Source organism: Aphelocoma coerulescens, chromosome 29 (assembly GCF_041296385.1).
Source record: "Aphelocoma coerulescens isolate FSJ_1873_10779 chromosome 29, UR_Acoe_1.0, whole genome shotgun sequence".
NCBI lineage: Eukaryota > Metazoa > Chordata > Aves > Passeriformes > Corvidae > Aphelocoma > Aphelocoma coerulescens.
The window spans coordinates 1,871,014-1,890,185 of NC_091042.1; the positions used below are offsets into that span (position 1 = coordinate 1,871,014).

General features: G+C 64.9%; 1 protein-coding gene across 1 annotated transcript; it reads right to left on the minus strand.

The window, feature by feature from the left end:
• Positions 1 to 17: 17 nt before the first annotated feature.
• On the minus strand, positions 18 to 8,442 carry GLI1 (GLI family zinc finger 1). The gene is made up of 11 exons (XM_068997619.1): positions 8,346 to 8,442; positions 8,164 to 8,241; positions 7,769 to 7,964; positions 7,441 to 7,591; positions 6,475 to 6,576; positions 6,232 to 6,372; positions 5,522 to 5,671; positions 4,695 to 4,859; positions 4,105 to 4,353; positions 3,448 to 3,727; positions 18 to 2,829 (listed from the first exon to the last, which is right to left on the minus strand). Exons 1-11 carry the CDS (start codon positions 8,440 to 8,442, stop codon positions 587 to 589), a joined length of 3,852 nt encoding a protein of 1,283 aa, XP_068853720.1. The 3' UTR covers positions 18 to 586.
• Between the last annotated feature and the right edge of the window lie 10,730 nt (positions 8,443 to 19,172).

The window sequence follows — 19,172 nt, forward strand, 5'->3', positions numbered from 1 at the left end:
AGGATGAAACCGAGGTGGGAGCCCCTCACAGGGGTGACAAACACACAGTGACAGTCCCCTGAGAAAGGGTTTAATTGGGGGGGGTGGCACAGACAGGAGGATTGGGGGGACCCCCCCCCCGGACAGACAGACAGACAGGTGTGAACACGATGTACAGGCACCCCCCGCGCCATCTCTGGGGACTGGAGCAAGGCTGGGGGCGCTTGCAGTCCTGACAGACAGGGATTTGGGGTGGGGGGCAGTGGGAACACCGGGATGGGGCCCCATCACGGCCGGGGCTCTTTGGTTTCGGCATTAAGGCTGCGTGGGGACACCTTGTCCCGAGCAGGGCGGGTGGGATGCGCTCTGAGGCACTGGGATAAGGGCCCAGTAAAACCAGTTCCCCACCCCAGAGGTCACCTGGAGGGTTGGGGCTGTGTCTGGGACGCAGCAACGTCTCCCTCCTGAACGAGGGTGCCACTCAGAGCCCGGAGGAGGGGGGGGCTCCAGGGGTGTTCCCCGCTTTCCCCCAGGATTCCCACCTCTGCCCACCACGCTGGGGCCCCCCCGGCCGCAGAGGTGCCCACCTGAGGGCAGGTACCCCCCGTTAGGACAGCGAGTTGAGGAAGTGGCTCTCCCCTGCCAACGTGCTCAGCATGGAGCTCATGTCCCCCACTGCCATGTTGGCACCCCCAGATGAGGGCAGCAGGAGCCCCCCAGCCGGGCTGGGGGGTCCGGGCAGCGCCGTGGGGGTCTCCACGTCCTCCACAATGGCAGCGAAGTCAAGGTGCGTGTTCTCCAGGTCCAGTGAGTCCAGGCTGTTGGACACCTGCTCGCCCGAGTCCAGGTAGTAACAGGAGGTGCCTTTGAGTCCCTCTGTGCCCCCACCGTAGTGCCCGGCACCCCCGCAGCTCGCTGCCCCCTGGCCCAGCAGCTTCTGCCCACCTTTGCTCCCCTGCCCATGGGGGCCCTGGCCTGGGTAGTACAGGGGGAGGCTCCCGGGCCCCTCGGGCACAGGCCGGCTCGGGGGCAAGCGTGGCAGGCGCCGGGCACCGGTGTCCACCCCGTCGTAGATGTGCCCTGGCTGTGCCAGGCCGCCTGGGTAGCTCAGGCCGGTTTGGTGACCTGGAGGTTTTGGGCCACCCGGAGGGTGCGGGACCATCTCGGGGTTGAAGCAGGGGGGGCTCAGGAGGTGCTGGGGCTCCGCCAGGCTCTGCAGATGGTCCGGTTTGGGTTGGTAACCGCAGTACCTGGGGTTGAGGTAGGGCGGGGCCGGCATGGCCTGGCACTGCCTGGGCTCGCTGCCCAGCCCCACGCCAGCCGCTCCCCCCTTGGAGGGGGGCTGCTCCCCCCACATCAGCGCCTGCTGCGCCTCCACGTAGTTCCGGACCATCACTTCTTTGGTCTGCAGGGTCGGGGTCTGGGCTCTGCGGGTGCCCGGGCTGGCCATGCCCATGTACCCGCCCGGTGTCGGTCCTGCGGCAGGGTACCCGCTCGGCCCCATGTCCATGGTGTGGCTGAAGGCAGCAGAGGACAGTGGTGGCCCGGCCAGTTTGGCACTGGGGCAGGGAGCAAGTGCTGGGGTCGGCGCTGGGTATCGCTGCTCGGATTTGATCTGCAGTCGGTTAAACCGGTGCCCCCCGGGAAATCCACCGTCCTGGCAGGAGCCCACCAGTTTGGGATGCTGCCCGCAGGCACTGGGATGGGGGTACTCGATGCTTTGATGGGGACAGTGTGGCCCGGACATGGCGGGAGCTGCAGCACCGACACTTTGCCGGGAGCTCATGTCCAGCGTGCCCTGGGGGGGCCCGTCCCAGGGCGCTGGCACGGCCCCATTCCCATTCCCAGCAGGCAAACTGGGGAAGCGCTGGTTCATCTGGCACTGCGGGAGGGAGAACTCGGGCTGCAACAGCCCCTCCTCCATGTCCCCATGTGTCCCCACCATGGTCCGCTGAGCACCGTAGATGCCACCCTGGAGCTCCACGCCAGTGCCCTGGCACGGGAAGCTCTCCTCAGGATAGCTCAGGTACTGATCCATCTCCAGCAGGCCGGGCTCGGGGCCAGGGCCCCCCATGCTCTCCAGGAAGACGTTCTCGGTGATGCTGGGGGGGCGTGGGGAGAAGCCGTGGCGCTGCAGGTTGGCATCAGAGCTGCCCAGGGGCTGCAGTGCTGTCCTGCCCACACCAGGCACGCTCACATTCCCCACGCTCTTAAACCGCTGCACCCTGGGCACGGCCGGAGGCTTGGCCACCGTCCGGGCAGGGTCACTTGCCCGTCGCACGCCGTGCCGGGGCACCAGGTGAGCGGGGACGCTGCCCGGGTAGCCGGGGTGCTCATTGGAGCTGTGCCTTCTCAACAAGCCGTTGGCAACGCAGCGAGGTCCGGCAGGCGTGGGGTAGCCCCCGGGCATGCCACCGTGGCCACCTGTGGCCGCCTGCTCCATGCTGGGCAGTGGGGTTGGGGGGGGGCCGCCCGTGGCCGCGGCGTATTTGGCCTTGAGGCGGTAGCGCTGTGCCGGGGTGAGGCTGCCCACCCCCGGCAGCCCCCCACCGCAAACGCCGGCGTCGCTGGAGCGCCGCGACTCGTCGGGAGAGATGGGATCATAGCCGTCCGCCGGGCACGTCCCGCCGGGCATCGCTCCCGCCTCGCCGCCCGGGCACGGCCCCGCCAGGTACGGGGACACCAGGGACGAGCGGCGGCTGACGGTGTAGGCGGAGCTGACGGTGCTGGTGCCGCTGCTCCGGCGCTCGCCCAGGGCCACCAGGCCCAGTTCTGCTGCCGACAGCTCCGCGATGCGCCGGTGAGAGGCTGGGGGTGGCACTGGGAGCCCGGGCACCTCCCCGGGCAGGCCTGAGGGAGAGAAGGAGGAGTTACCCCGGGACACCGCGTGGCAACGGTGTCAGAGCAGGGAGAGGAGCCATGTCCAGAGCCAGGGATGTGGCTCTTCCATGGTTAGAGCCTGCGAGGACAGGGAGCAGGTGGCAACAAAGATGGGCAGAAGCTCATTTAGGTTGGAAAAATCATTGACTCATGGAATGGTTTGGGTTGGGAGGGATCATAAAGACCACCCAGTTCCACCCCTGCCCTGGGCAGGGACACTTCCCACTATTCCAGGTTGCTCCAACCTGACCTTGGACACTTCCAGGGATGGAGCAGCCACAGCTTCTCTGGGCAACCTGTGCCAGGACCTCCCCACCCTCACAGGGAATTCTTCCTCTCAATATCCCCTTTAAACCTGCCCTCTGGCAGTGGGAAGTCATTCCCGGTCTCCTGTCACTCCAGGCCCCTGTCCAAAGTCCCTCTCCAGCTCTCCTGGAGCCCCTTTAGGCATTGGAAGGGGCTCTAAGGTTTCCTCAGATTTCGGGGTCTACCTCTAGTGCCAGGAAGACGTGGAAATCTCTGGCTGCCAACCAGACCTCTCCCCACATTTCCCATGGGACAGGCCCCACACCCCCACCCCGATCTCACCGGCTCCGGGGATGGGTGGAAGGTTCAGGCCCTTGGAAGCCGCCGGTTTCCTCAGCTGCTTCAGTTTGTCGATGCGGAGGTTTTCCAGTTTGTGGAGGGCCATGAGCCCCGAGGTGCCCATGGGCTCACCGGGCACCACGTCCTCCAGCGTGGACAGGTCCTCGTAGCTGCCACCGGCATTTCCTGCCATCTCCACACCGCTGTCGTTGTTGGTGGTGCTGCCCAGGGGCGAGTGGTCACTGCTGCACGATGACTGCCCACCCGGGCTGGGCTGCGGCTTCTGGGGAGAACCAGAGCATGGCCAGGGAAAGGGGACAGGGATCCGGGACATGCTTGGAATCATCACGAAGATTGGAAAAGCCTCTGAGATCATTGAGTGAACCCAACTATTAACCCAACACTGCTGTGTTCACCACTAAACCACATCCCCAAGTGCCACATCCCAGCGTTTTTTGGGCACTTCACCAGGGATGGTGACTCCACCACTGCCTTGGGTGGAGATGAAGAAATGAAGAATGAAGAAATTTTCCCTAATATCCAACCTAAGCATCCCCATGAACAGCTTGAGGCTGTTTTCTCTTGTCCCATCACTTGGGGCTGGATGACCCCCACCGCCAACCCCTCCCTCCCTCCATCATTATCCCTACAGCTCCTCACCAAGGCCAGGTCAGGCACCAGGAGTTTCCCATCATCCTTCCGAGCCTCACTGGGGCCGTTGGTGTCCTTCTCCTGTTTCATGTCCGGGGGGGCACTGGGGGTGGGCAGTGCCCGGCCCGGCCCCACATCCCCTCGGTGCTTCTTGGTGACGTGGGCGTCGGGGCCGTGCACGGTCTTGACGTGCTTCCGCAGGGAGCTGGGGTCCGTGTAGCGCTTGGTGCAGCCGGGAATCTTGCACACGTACGGCTTCTGTCCGGGAAAACCACGGAGCAGGGGAGGGGGTCAGCTCCAGCTAGAGCCCCCTCCCCAAAAGTAAAGCCCCCCCCTCCCAGACAGAGCTGAGGGTGGGATTAAAGCGGGTGAATCCCCTTGGAAGGGGCAGGGTGGGTGCTGGGGAGCGCTCAGGAAGGCAGAGGAAGGAGGGAGCTCCCCAGGAGCGGGGTAAAGGATCCCAGAGGGAATGGTGGTGATGAAGGAGAGCAGGGAAAGAGGGAGTTGGGGCACACAGGTGCAAAAAGCAGGGATGTGGGGCGTTCTGAGAGGACAGAACTGATCCAGGAGCACACAGGGAGCCCTGGGTGGGGCCGTACCTCGTTGGAGTGGGTGCGGTTTTGGTGCTTGGCACGGTCAGAGGCGTTGGAGAAGGCCTTGTTGCAGCCCTCGTGCTCGCACACGTAGGGTTTCTCGCCCGTGTGCGAGCGCAGGTGCGTCTTGAGGTTCTCCAGGCGGGAATAGGCTTTGTTACAGCCCTCAAACTGCAGCAGAGCAGGGTGGGACACGTCACACAGCGTCACCAGGCCCTGGATCACGTCACCCCACATCCCACACCTGTGGCACGGACACACATCTCACCTCCCAACACACCTGCCCTTCACCCTGGTGTTGTGCCACCACCTCGTTGTGTCCCTGCCCACAGCATCCCCTCAGAGCGTCCCCACGGGGAAACCCCAAACTGGGATGGACAGCAGCACCCAGCTCCCCATCCTGACATGAACTCAGGAACACGTTCCAAAGCACGGGACAGCGCTGGGGCGATGTGACTCTGGGGTTAGATGGGATGTTGGGAAGGAATTCCTCCCTGTGAGGGTGCTGAGAAACAGGGTGCCCAGAGCAGCTGTGGCTGCCCCTGGATCACTGGAAGTGTCCAAGGCCAGGCTGGATGGGGCTTGGAGCAAGCTGGGATAGTGGAAGGTGTCCCTGCCCATGGCAGGGGCTGGGATGGAATGAGCTTTAAGGTCCCTCCAACCCAAAACATTCCAGGATTCCACGACCCCATGGCTGTACCCACTTGCTGCCCACCCCCTTCTGCCACACCACGGACCCCGCGGCCTCCAGCTGCCACCACCCCCTCTCATGCTCTGTCCCTCCTCATTTTCCCGGCTCGCTGAGCATTTTTGAGGAATTTCTGGCATCGCACCGTGCACTTGTGAGGTTTCTCGCCCGTGTGACGCCGCATGTGCACCACCAGCATGTACTGAGCCTTGAAGGGCCTCTGCTCCCGGGAGCACGCTGCCCAGTGGCACACGAACTCCTTCTTCTCCCCATGGATGTGCTCATTGTTGATGTGCTGAGGAGGGAGAGGAGTGTCACTGGTGGCTTTGGGGAGGAGGAGAAGGGACAGGAAGATACAGGAATGTCATGGGAGAAAGGGATGTAGAGGGATTGGGAGAGGACTGGAATGGCAGAAAGGGATGTGGAGGGACTGGGATGGGAGAACGGGACGTGGAGGGACTGGGAGGGCAGGTGGGACACCAGAGTTTGGGGGAGAATGGGTCAGATGGTGTTTGGAGGAGGCAGAGAATACAAGGGATGTTTGATGGATCCTCTGGGAGGACTGAGAGCAGACAGAGAGGTCAAGGTGATCCAAAGGATGGTCAGGGGGATACAGGAGAGTTGGAAGAAGGAAATCTGGAGCAAAGGAGGGAGTCTGGAAGCATCAGTGGCTGAAGAGAACTGGGGTATGCACATGCCTCCCTTCCAAGGAGGGAATTTCCAGCATCACAGTGAGATCCCAGCGCGGGTGGTTGGGAACTGGAAGCAGGAGCCATGGGCTGAGCCAGGGGGATGTTGCCTGGCAGCCTGAGGGCAGCTTTTGGGGTGGGAACACCTTGGCAGCCCCTGACTCACGTGCACCAGCTGCTCCTGCGTGTCAAATTCCTTGGCACAGCCATCCCAGTAGCAGTTGGTCTCATACACGGCCTCACACTCGGGTTTCCCATCCTCCTTCTCCAGCTCTTCTCGAACATCCAGCATGCCCAGCAAGGGGTCCTGGGGGAGCAGGGACAGCTGAGCGCTCCCAGGTACCCCACAGGAGCGGTGCTGGGCGTGTGGGATGTGAGGGAGGGGGGGGTCTCATCGCCTGGGATGTACCTGGGTGCCCGTGGACGCTGGGCTGGAGATGTCGCCCTCAGATCGCTCCTCTGGGAATTTGGCAGTCAGGGGGCTGCTCAGGCTCCACTCTAGCTTCAGCTGCTGCCAGGGCAGGGAAAGCGGGAAGCAGTGAGCATGGAGATGGCCAGCGGAACACGGCTTACAGGGATGCCCGGCCCACATGGATACATCTCACACTCATGATTCCCTTCTCACACGGATCCCCTCTCACACGGATCCCCTCTCACACGGATTCCTGACTCACATGGATCCCCTCTCACACGGATCCCCTCTCACATGGATCCCCTCTCACATGGATCCCCTCTCACATGGATCCCCGGCTCACACGGATCCTCGGCTCCCAGGGATGTGTCTCACACGGATCCCCTCTCACATGGATCGCCTCTCACACGGATCCCCTCTCACACAGATCCCCTCTCACATGGATCCCCGGCTCACATGGATCCCCTCTCACACAGATACCCAGGCTCACATGGATGGGTCTCACACGGATCTCCTCTCACACGGATCTCCTCTCACATGGATCCCCTCTCACACGGATCCCCGGCTCACATGGATCCTCGGCTCACAGGGATGTGTCTCACATGGATCCCCGGCTCACACGGATCCCCTCTCACACGGATCCCCTCTCGCATGGATCCCCGGCTCACACGGATCCCCAGCTCACAGCAATCCCCTCTCACACGGATTCCTGGCTCACATGGATCCCCTCTCACACGGATCTCCTCTCACACGGATCCCCTCTCACACAGATACCCAGGCTCACATGGATGTGTCTCACACGGATCCCCTCTCACACGGATCCCCTCTCACACGGATCCCCTCTCACATGGATCCCCTCTCGCATGGATCCCCGGCTCACACGGATCCCCAGCTCACAGCAATCCCCTCTCACACGGATTCCTGGCTCACACAGCTCCCCCCTCACACGGATGCCCCCCGTACCTGGCAGTGTTTGAGGGCCCCACGAGCGGGTGGGTGGTGCAGCAGCCCTGGGCGTGTGGGCAGCTCGTGGGAGCTGCAAGCCGGGGGAGGCGTGTACAGGTGGCCTTGGCCCTTCTGCTGCCCAGGCGGACTCTGGTACCCCAGGGATGGGCTGCAGAGAGCAGAGGGGTGAGCAGGTGACACCATCAGGAGACAGGATTGGGATCTGCTGAGCCAGGGATCCCAACCAGTCCTCCCCCACCATCCCACGCTGCTCCCGGCTCTCCCAGCGCTCTCCAAGGTGGGAATGGGCACTCAGCCCCCAGCTGGGCTCCCACCAGGTGCCCACCTGATGGTGCTGATGGACAGGTGCCCATAGGAGCCGCCGGCGGAGGCGCAGCGGGAGTTGATGAAGGCGACCAGGGAGTTGGGAGAGGTGCGGATCACGGTCTGCAGGTCGATGCTGGAGTCGGACAGTGGGGAGATGGACAGCGCCCGCTTCTTCCCCAGCTTTCCCGCGCCACGGGGTGTGGAGAACCGGGAGCCTGGGAGGGCAGAGCAGGGGGTGCTGCCCTCAGCATGGTCCAGCGGGGCTGGAGACACCCCAAGGACACCCACCCGGTGTTTGGAGGCTGGAGGAGTGCCCCAAGGGTGCCAGTTCACTTCGGATTTAAAACAGGAGAGACGCTTAACTCCTCTGTGGAATCCCCCCCACCCCATGGCCCCCCAAAACCACAGACTCACCATCACCAGGGTGTTCGGCTCCTGGTGCCAGCCCATACCCACGGTGCCCGGGCTGATGGCACACGGGGAAATCAAGTCCTGGAGGAGGGAGGACGGGTGAGGCAGGTGGGGGAGAGGGACCCCCGGAGCACCCCTGACCTCGGGGGGTGAATCGGGAGCCTGGAATCCCCACCATGACCCACCTGGTGGTCCCGGGGCGGCGGGGGCCGGTCCGTGGGGCGGGTGCAGGCAGCAGTGCTCGCTGTAGCCGGCGGCCGGGGGTCCCGCGGGGTCGAACATGTCGCGGTGGGGCCCGGGGGTGTCTCAGGGGCGCATCGGGGTAGCGGCGGGGCCCGGGGGGCTGCGGGGCCCGGGGGGCGGCGTGGGGACCTGGGGGGGGGGGGGGGGGGGAGAGGTTGGGTTTGGCCGCCAGGGGGCGCCGCAGCACGCGGGACCCCCCTCCCCGGGAGTGGTTTAAAACTAAAATAGGGGAAATTTGGGGGTATTGGGAAGAAATTCCTCCCTGGGAGGGTGCTGAGGCCCTGGCACAGGGTGCCCAGAGAAGCTGTGGCTGCCCCTGGATCCCTGGAAGTGTCCAAGGCCAGGTTGGACAGGGCTTGGAGCAACCTGGGATAGTGGAAAGTGTCCCTGCCTATGGTGAGGGGGTGGAACGTGACTTTAAGGTCCCTTCCAACCCAAAACATTCCGGAGTTCTGGGATTCTATGAAATGGAAAAGCCAAGCACAGCCAGAACCATTCCCGGGCCAAGGACCGGAGCGAGCTCCCTACTCTTCCCTTCCCAGGGATTCTCCAGCATCTGCAGGTCCCACCCAGCCCTGCCTTGCCCGTGGGTCCCCACCCTGCCCGCGGATCCCCACCCTGCCCTGTCCCACCCACGCATCGCGCCCCTGCCATGGGGCTCAGCCCAGCCCACCGTGGATCCCTGCCTGTGGGGTCTTGCCCTGAGCCTGGTCCCGCCCCCATCCAGGGCCACCGTTCTGTCCCCAATCCATCCCAACCCCCTGGTCACCATCCTGTTCCCCAACTCCATTCCCACTCACGGTCCTTGTCCTGCCCCCCAACTCCATCTCCACCCAGGGCCACCATCCTGCGCCCACCCATTCCCACCCCCACGGTCCTTGTCCTGCCCCAAGACCCCCGAGTGCTGACATGAAGGACAGGAGCAGGAGAAGCCACCACAGGATGAGGCAGATGTGGGTGGCACTGGGAACAAGGGCTCCTTCCCCCTCAGCTTCGCCCTTTGAGACGCAGGGAATCGCCCCAAACAAGGGGTCTGGGGGAGTGGGAGCCCCTCACCCCGCTGGGAAAAGTGCTGGGCTGCGTTTGGAGCGGGGGGGGCGAGGGGGGCAGCAATTCTTCCGCATGAGTTGCCCCTTTGAAAGCTCGTCTAGGGGCTTTGTGAGAGTGTCAGGCAGGAAGAATGGAGGGGGGGGGCAGCGGGGCAGGCAGAGGGGAGGGGGCTGCCCGGGAAGGTGGTGGGACTGGGGGGCGCAAGGAGAAAGAGAGATGAGGAGGAAACAGGGGGCAGAGAAGGGGGGCTCTCACCTGCCCCCTGGGCCTGGGCCTCGCACGACAGTTTGGGGATTGCCCCCCACCCTGCCAGGGCTAAAGAGGTTTGCAAGCCCCCCCCTCCAATGTTTGTAGGGTTGTGGGGTGACCCCAGCCCCGCAGCCCTCTGTGCACGCTGCTGCTCACGTGTGCGTGCACACAAACGCACACACGGATGCACGACCCGACTCACCAGAGAGGTGCACCTGGGAGGTGATGGGGGGCTTGGGGTTCAGCGAACCCCCACCTCCCCCTCCCCACAACCACCACCTGAGACCCCCGGTTGCCCTGGTGACCATCAGTGACCAGCAGTCCTGGAGCACAGGTTCACACACCTGCAGAGCGGCCACCCCGTGCGGTCACACGGCACCTGTGTGACACCAGCACACCCACAGAGGAATGGCCACAGGAACACACACAGAGCTCGGTGTGCACAGGTGAGCACACTCGGCACACAGAGCATCACAGCGTGATTAAAGCTCATCCTTCCACTAGCCCAGCTTGCTCCAAGCCCCATCCAAACTGGCCTGGAACACTTCCAGGGCTGGGCACACGTGGGCACGCGGAGCACACACGTGTGCCCAGCGTGTCACCGCACACGGGGAACACACAGGTGTAGCACAGGTCACACCCACCTCAGCACCCGCCTTGTTTTCACACTGCCTCCCTGCCCGGGGCTGTGTCCCCCCTTTTTCCCCCTGCAGCACCCCCTGTGTCAGCTCTGGGGGGCTCTGGCCCCCAGCTCCACCCCAGCGTGAGGGTCCTGCTGTGCTGAGGCAGCGCTGGGTGCGAGTGGGGAGGGGTTTGGTGAGCAGAGCCAGCCTGGCAAGGTGGCTACCAGGTGAGTGCCAGGTGGGTGCCAGGTGGCATTTCCCCAATCCCCCACATCCCACCTCTGAGCACCAGCACACGACAAGGGGCGGCTACGCACCACCACAAACACCCCAAAACCACCGGCCCCAGCCACAGGACACTCCCCTCAACCCATGGGGTCCACAGGGGCTCCCCAAACCCCGGTGGCCCCCCGAGCCGAGGAGGCTGGATGGGGCCGGGAACGCTGGGAGCCAATGGGAAGCAATGGGAAGCAACGGGAAGCAATGGGAACCATCCGGCGTCTCGCCCACCGCCGCGCTCGCCTCCCCCGCCGGCCGCACACCGCCGCGGCCCACCCAAGTCGCAGCCTTTGGGCATAAATTTGAGAGCCAGGCGCAGGCGGGATGAGGGGAATCTTCCCTCGCTCTCCTCCTGCCAAGAAACTCAAACTGAAACACATTCCTGCTCCTCTCTGCCAAGAAAACCAGGAGCGCAGCCAGCGGCGGGAGCTCTCGGAGCAGGGCTGGCTCCAGACGCCGAAACGCGGCGCGGGAGGGGGTCAGGGCTGGCCGCCCCCCTCCCCCCCAGCTCCTCGCCTTTTATTTCCTGCAAACACATCTAAAATCTGTCATCTGGCTCCAGTTTCCTGAGGACACTGGGGAACGGGGCCGGGGGAGAGCAAAGGAGATGGAGGAGAAGGCAGAGAGAGAGAAAGGGGACGGAGGGAGCTTACAGGGTGGGATGTCGGGATGGTGACACCGAGGGGTGGTGGGGGCAGAGAGACCCCCACACCGATGGGTGGTGGAGCAGAGATGGTGCGAAGGTGGGAGACAGACAGGGGCACTGACAGAGCGGGGAGACCAGAAGAGGAGGAGAAGGAGGAGGAGAAGGCTGCAACCCCCACCCCACCTCCCCACGATGGGGCAGACCCCCACCTCAGCACTCCACAATGGGGCAGACCCCCATCCCGGTACCCCATGATGGGGCAGGCCCTCACCCCAGCACCCCACTGCACCCTGTGATGGGGCAGAGCTCCACTCCAGCTCCCCCTGATGGGACAGACCCCAGAACTCCCCAACCCGGCAGACCCCTACTTCAGCACCCCGCGATGGGGCAGACCCCCACTCCAGCACCCCAAGGCAGTGCAGACCCCCACCCCAGCTCCCCACCGCACCCTGGACGGGGCAGACCCCCACTCCAGCACCCCAAGGCAGTGCAGACCCCCACCCCAGCTCCCACGTGCACCGGGAACGCTCCCCCCAGCCTGCAGCGGTGGGTGCAGGGGTGGTGCCGCAGTGGGTGCAGCAGGGCGGCTGCCACCCAGCCCAGCCCCTGGGGGTGACGGGGGGGTCCCTGTGCCCCCAGCCCCGGCAGGGTTAACCGGCCCGGAGCCCCACTGTGGAGGAATGTGATGTCAGGGCTGGATTAGCCCCCGCGATCCCACAGCCCGGCCGCGCTGAGCTGTGTGTGGCACAATCCATCACCCGCCGGCACAGCCCCCGGCGTGGGGGGCCGGGGGGGCCCGGGGGGGGCTGCGTGCGTGGGGCAGCCGCGCTGCTGTCAGCGCCTGTGTGAACACACGTGTTTTCGGTGTGTTTGCGTGTGTGCACGCGGATTTGGGGCTATGCGGGAGTGTTTTTTTGGGAACAACACCAGGGTGGTGACGGTGGGGAGTGGTGGGAGCAGAGACACCCCCAAATCGAGGGGTGGTGGGAGAAGAGACACCCCAAAAGTGATGGGTGGTGGAGCTGGGATGGTGGGAAGGAGGGAGAGGGACAGATGCAGGCACTGATGTCCCTGGGAATGTAGGGACACAGGGATGTGTGTCCATGTGCTCGTGTGGGATGTGCACATGTGCATGTGGGGAGCTACAACACCTGATGGGGGCCCCGGTCACCCCAAATCCTCACTCAGGGAGGAGCAAGGCAGGGCGAGAGCAGAGAGAACAAGCAGACAGAGGGAAGGGTGCGGTGCTGTGACAGGGGCCTGGGTGGGGACACACCCCAGGAGACCCCTGTGTACCCTTTTATCGGGAGAGCCGGGGTCTGTGCCAGGGAGGGCAAACCCCTGAGCCCACCACGGGCACCCCAACAGCCCCAAGCCCACCTAACCCTAACCCCGACCCTAACGCTGGGCTGCAATTCTCCCAGCTGGCCTTCGACCAGATCTCTCCTGGATCTGCCAGGAGCCAACGCTCCCTTGTGCCAGCAGCAGTTTGGGACAGTGGGGACACATCCCAGCTGCCGGCCAGGGCAGAGGGTCTGGCAGGGTCACCCCGATCCCCTCTTATGCTGCACAGCCACAGCGAAGACCTGGAGACTCCCGATGGAACGAGCCCCTTTTCTCTGCCCTAGGAGCCCAGCCCGTGCTGGGAGCTGCTTCCCCTGACCCCACAAGTTTCTGGGCTCTGCCTCCAGCAGAAGCGACGTGTGGAACCCCCGCCTGCTGCCCCCGACCCCCCCTGTTAGGCCGGGCTTTAGGGCCAGCCCCAGCCCCTCCGCATGGGGCAGCTAATCTGCCCAGGACCGCGGCTCCACAAAGCGCATCGCTTCAGGTTCAGGGGGTCTGAAAGGGGACGACTCAGGGTCATGATCCCATGCTGGTGGGGGCTGCCAAGCTCGTTCCAAGGTGGTCCCTGGCCTGGAAAAGCTGAGGCAGGGAAGAACCAGCTTAACACTGGGGACAGGGGACATTTATGCTGGTGAGGAGGGAAAGGCGCTGACACATCCCCGCCAGGACAGCCTTGGGACATCCCCCACTCCATCCTCCCTCTCCCAGCCCTGTCACACATCCTTATTCCCCACCCAATCCCAAAATTCTTCCCTGCCCTTTGCACCGCTCCCAGGGAGGATCAGAAATCCCTCCCCAGTCCACCCACCCCTCCAGGTGTCCCCCAGCACCCCAATGCCACATCTCAGGGGGCAAAACCATCTACCCCTCTCTCCCACGTGCGCCTACACCCACCCAGGGCCATGCACTGACACGTCTCTGGACACGTTAACACACGCTGACACACGTGTGCTTCAGGAAAGGGAGGGAAGGCAGGCAGCCTGGTCCCGCGGATCAGGGATAACCCACGGAAGGGGCTACAGACTCCCTGGAAAGCTGGGATTCCCAGCCCTCCACCACAGCACAGCTGCTCGGGAAGCCGTGGCAGGGCTGGGGGGGCTCCATAGGTGGTCCCCGGGCAGGCGGGCGACCCTCGCTGACGTTGTTTGCTTTGGCTCCCAGCACACGCTACCCCCAAATCACTCCCCTAAAGCCACTTCCCCGGCCCGCACCTTCACCAGGCTGGAGGCTGGGTGGGGGCAAGGTTTTGGGGTGGAGGTAAGGGGGGCACACACACGGCAGCAGCTGCTGTAAGGAATTTTTATGCTTCCCTCTTCCTCCCCGGCGCTGGAGGAACATGTGGGACCCATAAAAGCCCAGCTCTGAGTCACGGCTGTGGAGCCCCTGGCAGGCACCACTCCTTCCCATGGCATCAAGCACCATCCCATCCCAGCACGGGGGGCTGGGGACATCCTGGACGTCCGAGGGGTCGAAGGTCAGACACGGCAAGCAGTGAAATCCATCCTCCCACTGCAGGCAGGGGATTGACACTGAGCCTGCTCCTACCCCAACAACTCCATCCTGCAGGATTCCTCCGGAGATGGGAACAGGAGGATGTGCAGGACGCAGAAGAGACTCTGGCACCGGCTAAAGGATGGGATATACAACAGGAATCCTGTTAGTCTGTGGAATTGCCTGTGGCTTGACACGCTGAGCATGGAGCAAGGCAGCACCCTTGGGGTTTTAGGGAGCTTCTTAGGGCAGGAGACCCCTCTGTCTGCTGGGACGTGGCAGTGTGAGTGTCCTCAGGCTGCTCCCAAACTCCCCAGCCATCCTTTGCCTGCTGGAATACATTTGTATCTCCTGAAATATTTGCCACGAGTGGTAGTGGCGGCTTGTTCCTTGGCTGGAGACCTGCTCTGTTCCCACACAGCAACTCCATCCTCTCTAGGATGTCCTCTGCCATCCTGGGGGCACCAGCCAGAGCTCTGCTCCCCTAAACCCTGGCCAGGAGTTGCACAGTGGGGTTCTAACATCTGGAAACATCCCCCCAACCTCACCCTGGATGCAGCGGAGCTGAAACCCGACTCTGTTTTGCCACTTGTTCCCACTCCAAGGCAGCTCTTTCATTTTATTTTATCAGCTGTTCACCTCGTCCTGCAAACCCAAGGGTTTGGATGTGCCGTAAGGATTGGGGTGAGCTCGCTGTGTTCCTGTGGGAACCCTCAGCCTCATGATGGACCAGGCCATCCATCCAACTCCTGGCCCTGAACAGGGGACAACCGAAATCCCACCGTGTGCCTGGGAGTGGCATCCAAACACTTCTTGAAGTGTGCCCACGTGAACGTGGGCACGGTGTGTGCAGGAGGGAGCCTGTGCAGGGGTGAGGATGTGTGTGCAGTGGTTGGAAGGGTGGCAAGAGTGAGGATAACAGGCTGGCACTGTGGCTGGAGCTGCAGGATGTCCCCAACAGCGTCCCAGTTGCACTGGAGGAAGGGCCCTCACGTCTTCCAGCCCGCCCACACTCGGAATCATGGAATCATTAAGGTTGGAAAAGCCCTCTAAGATCATTGAATCCAACCATTAACCCAGCATCCACACGGCCACCACTAACTCATGTCCCCAAGTGCCACATCCACGTGATTTTTGAACAGTTTCAGTGATGGTCACTCCACCACTGCCCTGGGCAGCCTGTGCCAGTGCCTGACCACCCTTCCAGAGAAGGAATTTTCCCTAATATCCAATCGAAACCTCCTGTGGTGTGAGTTCCCAGGTTCTGGACAGCAAGGCACGGGTCCCACCCGGAGCCGGAGCTCCACACCCGCCTCTCCACAGGCTGTCCCGCCCGGACGGCGCGTCACAAGGTGTCCGTGCTGACTCACTCCGGGATGGAAACTTCCCTACTCCAGGGAGATCCTCGCAGCTCAGCCAGCTCCAGCACGGAGTTTATTCCACCACCTCCCACCACACCGGCCCTGGGGGCCCGGAGACGCCCAGCTCCCAACCTGCCCTTGGTTTTGTGATGGAAAAGACCCTGAAATATGGGGGAGATGAGGATCCCCCCAAGCAACCATCCCCTGTCCCGCGCGGAGGCAGCCTCTGCCTCAGCTGGACGCAGCAGGAAAACTGGAAAGCTTTCCTAGGTCTGAATTTCTGAAGAAGAAACTTCATCCAGCTGCTTCCTCCTCCCTTCCCCCAAAACCCAGTGCCCACCCGCATCCATCAGCTCAGGTTTGGCACACGCAGCAGAGCGGGAGGAAACTCATGGAATCAGGGTGTTCAACAGCATCTGCCAGGTCCCCAAATCGCTTCCAGGGCTGGGAGCAGGACCTCAGCTGTGGCTAGAGTATCCAGTAGTTTCCCAGTCCCCAAACACAGCGTTGGAATGCCACAGCCATTCCTCAGCCGCATTCTCTCTGTCCTCACCATCCTCCCAGGAGAGGCTGCAGCCCCCAGACTGCCACCGCAGTGCTGGGTGTCCCCCAAATTCCACAGCCATCGCTCAGCTCCGTCCTCTCCATCCTCTCCATCCCCATCCTCTTGGGAGAGGTGCAGCCCCCACGGCGTCCCCGCAGCGCCGAGTGCCATCACACGGCCTGGCAGGACATCAGGGGACTGGGAGCACCCATTATCCCCGCGCCAACCCCTCGGAGCCGTGCCAGGGCCCCGGGAACAGCGGGTGCTGCCGGTGGGGTCCATCCGGCTGCTCTGGCCCTGCGGCCACCCCCGTGCCCGGCCAAAGCTCCCGGGTGCGGAGGCCCACGAGGCGGGTCCTGGAGCACCGTGGACACCCCGGCCGGTGGGATACGAGGCTCAGGGTGGCCAGGGGCTGGCAGGGTGGGTGGCACAGCTGGCACAGCCCCTCGGGACAGTCCTGCGGCTGCTGCGTCACCGGGGCCGGGACAGCAACTTCCACTTGGTTGCTGCTCCCACTCCAACACCCCCAATCCAGGCAGAGCCGGCAGCACCCAGTAGCACCCAGTAGCACTCAGCAGTCCCTAGCAGCCCCCAGCCCCGAACCAGCCTCCCTTCCGCGGGCTGCGAGCGGCTCCACCGGCCCGGTGCGGCCGTCCCAGCCCACCCACACACCGACCCACCCTCCCACCCACCGGGCGCTCAAAGCGCGGCGGGAGCGTGCGGGCGTGGGCGGGAGCACGAGGGGACGTGACGGGGCACGCGTGGGGCCGATCCCCTCTGCCCGCCCCGCGTGGCCGGTCCCCCCACGCCGGGAGCCCCGGTGGAAGTCTCGGTTCCCCCGCGGAGCCCACGGGACGGCCCGCAGAGAGATCGGCGCCATCCCGGGAGCGAGGATCCCGCGGCCCGGACCCGCCCGACGGCTCCTACCTCCGGGGGGGCTCCGAGCGGCCCCGGGAGGGGCGGCGGCTCCGGCGGCTCCGCGTCCCCCGTTCCCCCGGTGGCGGCGGCGGTGGTTCGGTCTGGGAGAGAAGCGGCACATCCAGGGGGGACGGCGGCGGCCGCCGGGATGGGGCGGGACGGGACGGCGCCCCCCGCACTCCCCCGGCCCGCCCCGGGCGCCCGGAGTAAGTTACCGGAGCCCCGCGGGGGCGGCGGATCCCGGCGGGTCCCGCTCCGCCAACTGCGGCGGCGGCGGCGCCGATCGCGCTCGGGACGGAGACCCCGGCCGGGAGCGGCGGCCCCGAAAACCCGGGCTGGATCCGGGACACGCACGGCCCCGCGCCCGCGCGCACCCCCCACGCGCGCACCGGTCCCGCGCGCTCACGGCCGCCAGGCCCCCACGCGTGTCCGTGCGCTCGCGCGGGTGTCCAGCGGGTCCCGCGCGCTCGGCGGCCGCGGGCACCCACGCGTGTCCGCGCACCCGCGGGGCTCCCGCGTGGCCACGGGGCCCCGCGCGTTGCGTGGGCACACGGTAGCGCACACGCACAGAGGTGGGGACACGCGTGGGCACCTGTGCGCGCGGACACGGGGCGCTGGCAGCGGGCGCGTGTGTGGGGACCCCCGTGGACGCGCAGCTGTGCCCACTCGCGTGAGGGATCACGAGTGCACGTGTAAGAACGCACGCGGCGCACACGCGCGTGCAAGCGTGGGCACAGCTCTCGCACGGCTACACGCGGGGGACACAGCCCACGCACGCGTGGGGGGGACACTCTCCAGCCCTCGCACACAAAAGCGCAGGGGGCACAGCCCACGGATACGCAGTGGGGCACAGCCACCAGCCCACGGACACGCGGGGGGAACAGGTCGGGCACACGCGGGGGACACAGCCCGTGTACACGCACACGAGGTGGGCACAGCCCAAGCACACGGACACGCGGGGACACAGCACACACAGGCGCGCACACGGCGAGCACAGCCCACCCACAAGTGGGGTCGCAGCCCTCAGCCCACGCACACGCGGGTGTCACAGCCCGTTTACACACACCAGCAGGGGACACAGCCCGCACACAAACACGCGCGGGCCGCGCCGCCCACGCCCACGTGGAGAGAACCCCCCCATCCCACGCACTCGCACACGCGGGAGGCACAGCCCATGTACACGCAGGGGAGACAGCCACGAGCCCACGCACACTCAAGGGGCACAGCCGCGCGCTAGCAAGGGGAAAATAGCACGCACAGGCGGGGGGACACAGCCCACGCGGGGTCCCACTCCCAGCCCGCGCACACGCGGGGAACGCAGCACAGGCTCTCAGGAGGCACAGCCGCGCACCCTGGGGTCACACCCTGGGGTCACACCCTGGGGTCACACCCTTCAGCCCACGCACGCTCGTGGGACACATCCCCCACCCCGGGGGTCCCGGCCGGTCCCGTGCGGGGGTCGGGGCCGAACCGGGGGGAGCGCGCGGCGGGGCAGCGCCCCCTGGTGGCGGCGGGCGGAGCCCGTTGTGCTCCCCGGGCCGGTGCCGCCCGTGACCGGGGCGAGCCCCGCTGACCCCGGAGCCGCTTACCGGGATTACCCCGCCAGGAGCTCTGGTGTCCCCGGCATTAGCCTCCCCCTGTCCCCTGGTGTCATCGCGCACCGGGGGTGGCTTCACATCTTCACGGTGCGACAGCTCCGGGACCCCCGGGGCAGAGGGGCAACACGGGGACTGCAGTGACAGGATTTTAGGACCCCTCAGCTCCCAGACGTGGCCTGCAGAATCCATTCCCTGCCTTAGTTTCCCTCGCCACTGTCCTTATCTGGGATCAGCTTCTTCCCACCACAGCGAGAGTGAGGAGGGGTCTCTGCTCCCCGGGGAGCCCCCAGCACACAGGGGAGGATGACAATGGCTGCAGGGTCAACCCCTTCCTCTGACAGGAGGGGGAAACAGCCAGCGGTGTCCTGGGGTGCCCCCAGAGTCTGCCATGGCTCGAGTCCCGCCACAGCGGCCACGAAGCAGGGCCGAGGGTGTGGGTGCAGGTGAGGGGGTGGGCGCAGGTGAGGGGGTGGGCGCAGGTGAGGAGCTGCCTCCGTCTCCATTTTGTAACAGGCATAAGCTGCTCAGCAGCTTTACTCTGAGATGAGTGTGACCCTGGATAAGCTGCTTGGGGTCTGGGGACTTGCCCCGAGCCCGCCTCCCTCTTCTCACGGAACCATCTGCGTGGCCAGACTCTCCCAGGTCCCTTCTGCCACCAGCTCCGAG

Coding starts and splice junctions, on each gene's coding strand:
- GLI1 (XM_068997619.1), bottom strand. CDS start 8,442: ATGTTCGACCCCGCGGGACCCCCGGCCGCCGGCTACAGCGAGCACTGC. Junction 6,373..6,474: donor CAGCGTCCACGGGCACCCAG/GTACATCCCAGG, acceptor CTGCTCCCCCAG/GACCCCTTGCTGGGCATGCT. Junction 4,354..4,694: donor ACCGCACCCACTCCAACGAG/GTACGGCCCCAC, acceptor TTTCCCGGACAG/AAGCCGTACGTGTGCAAGAT.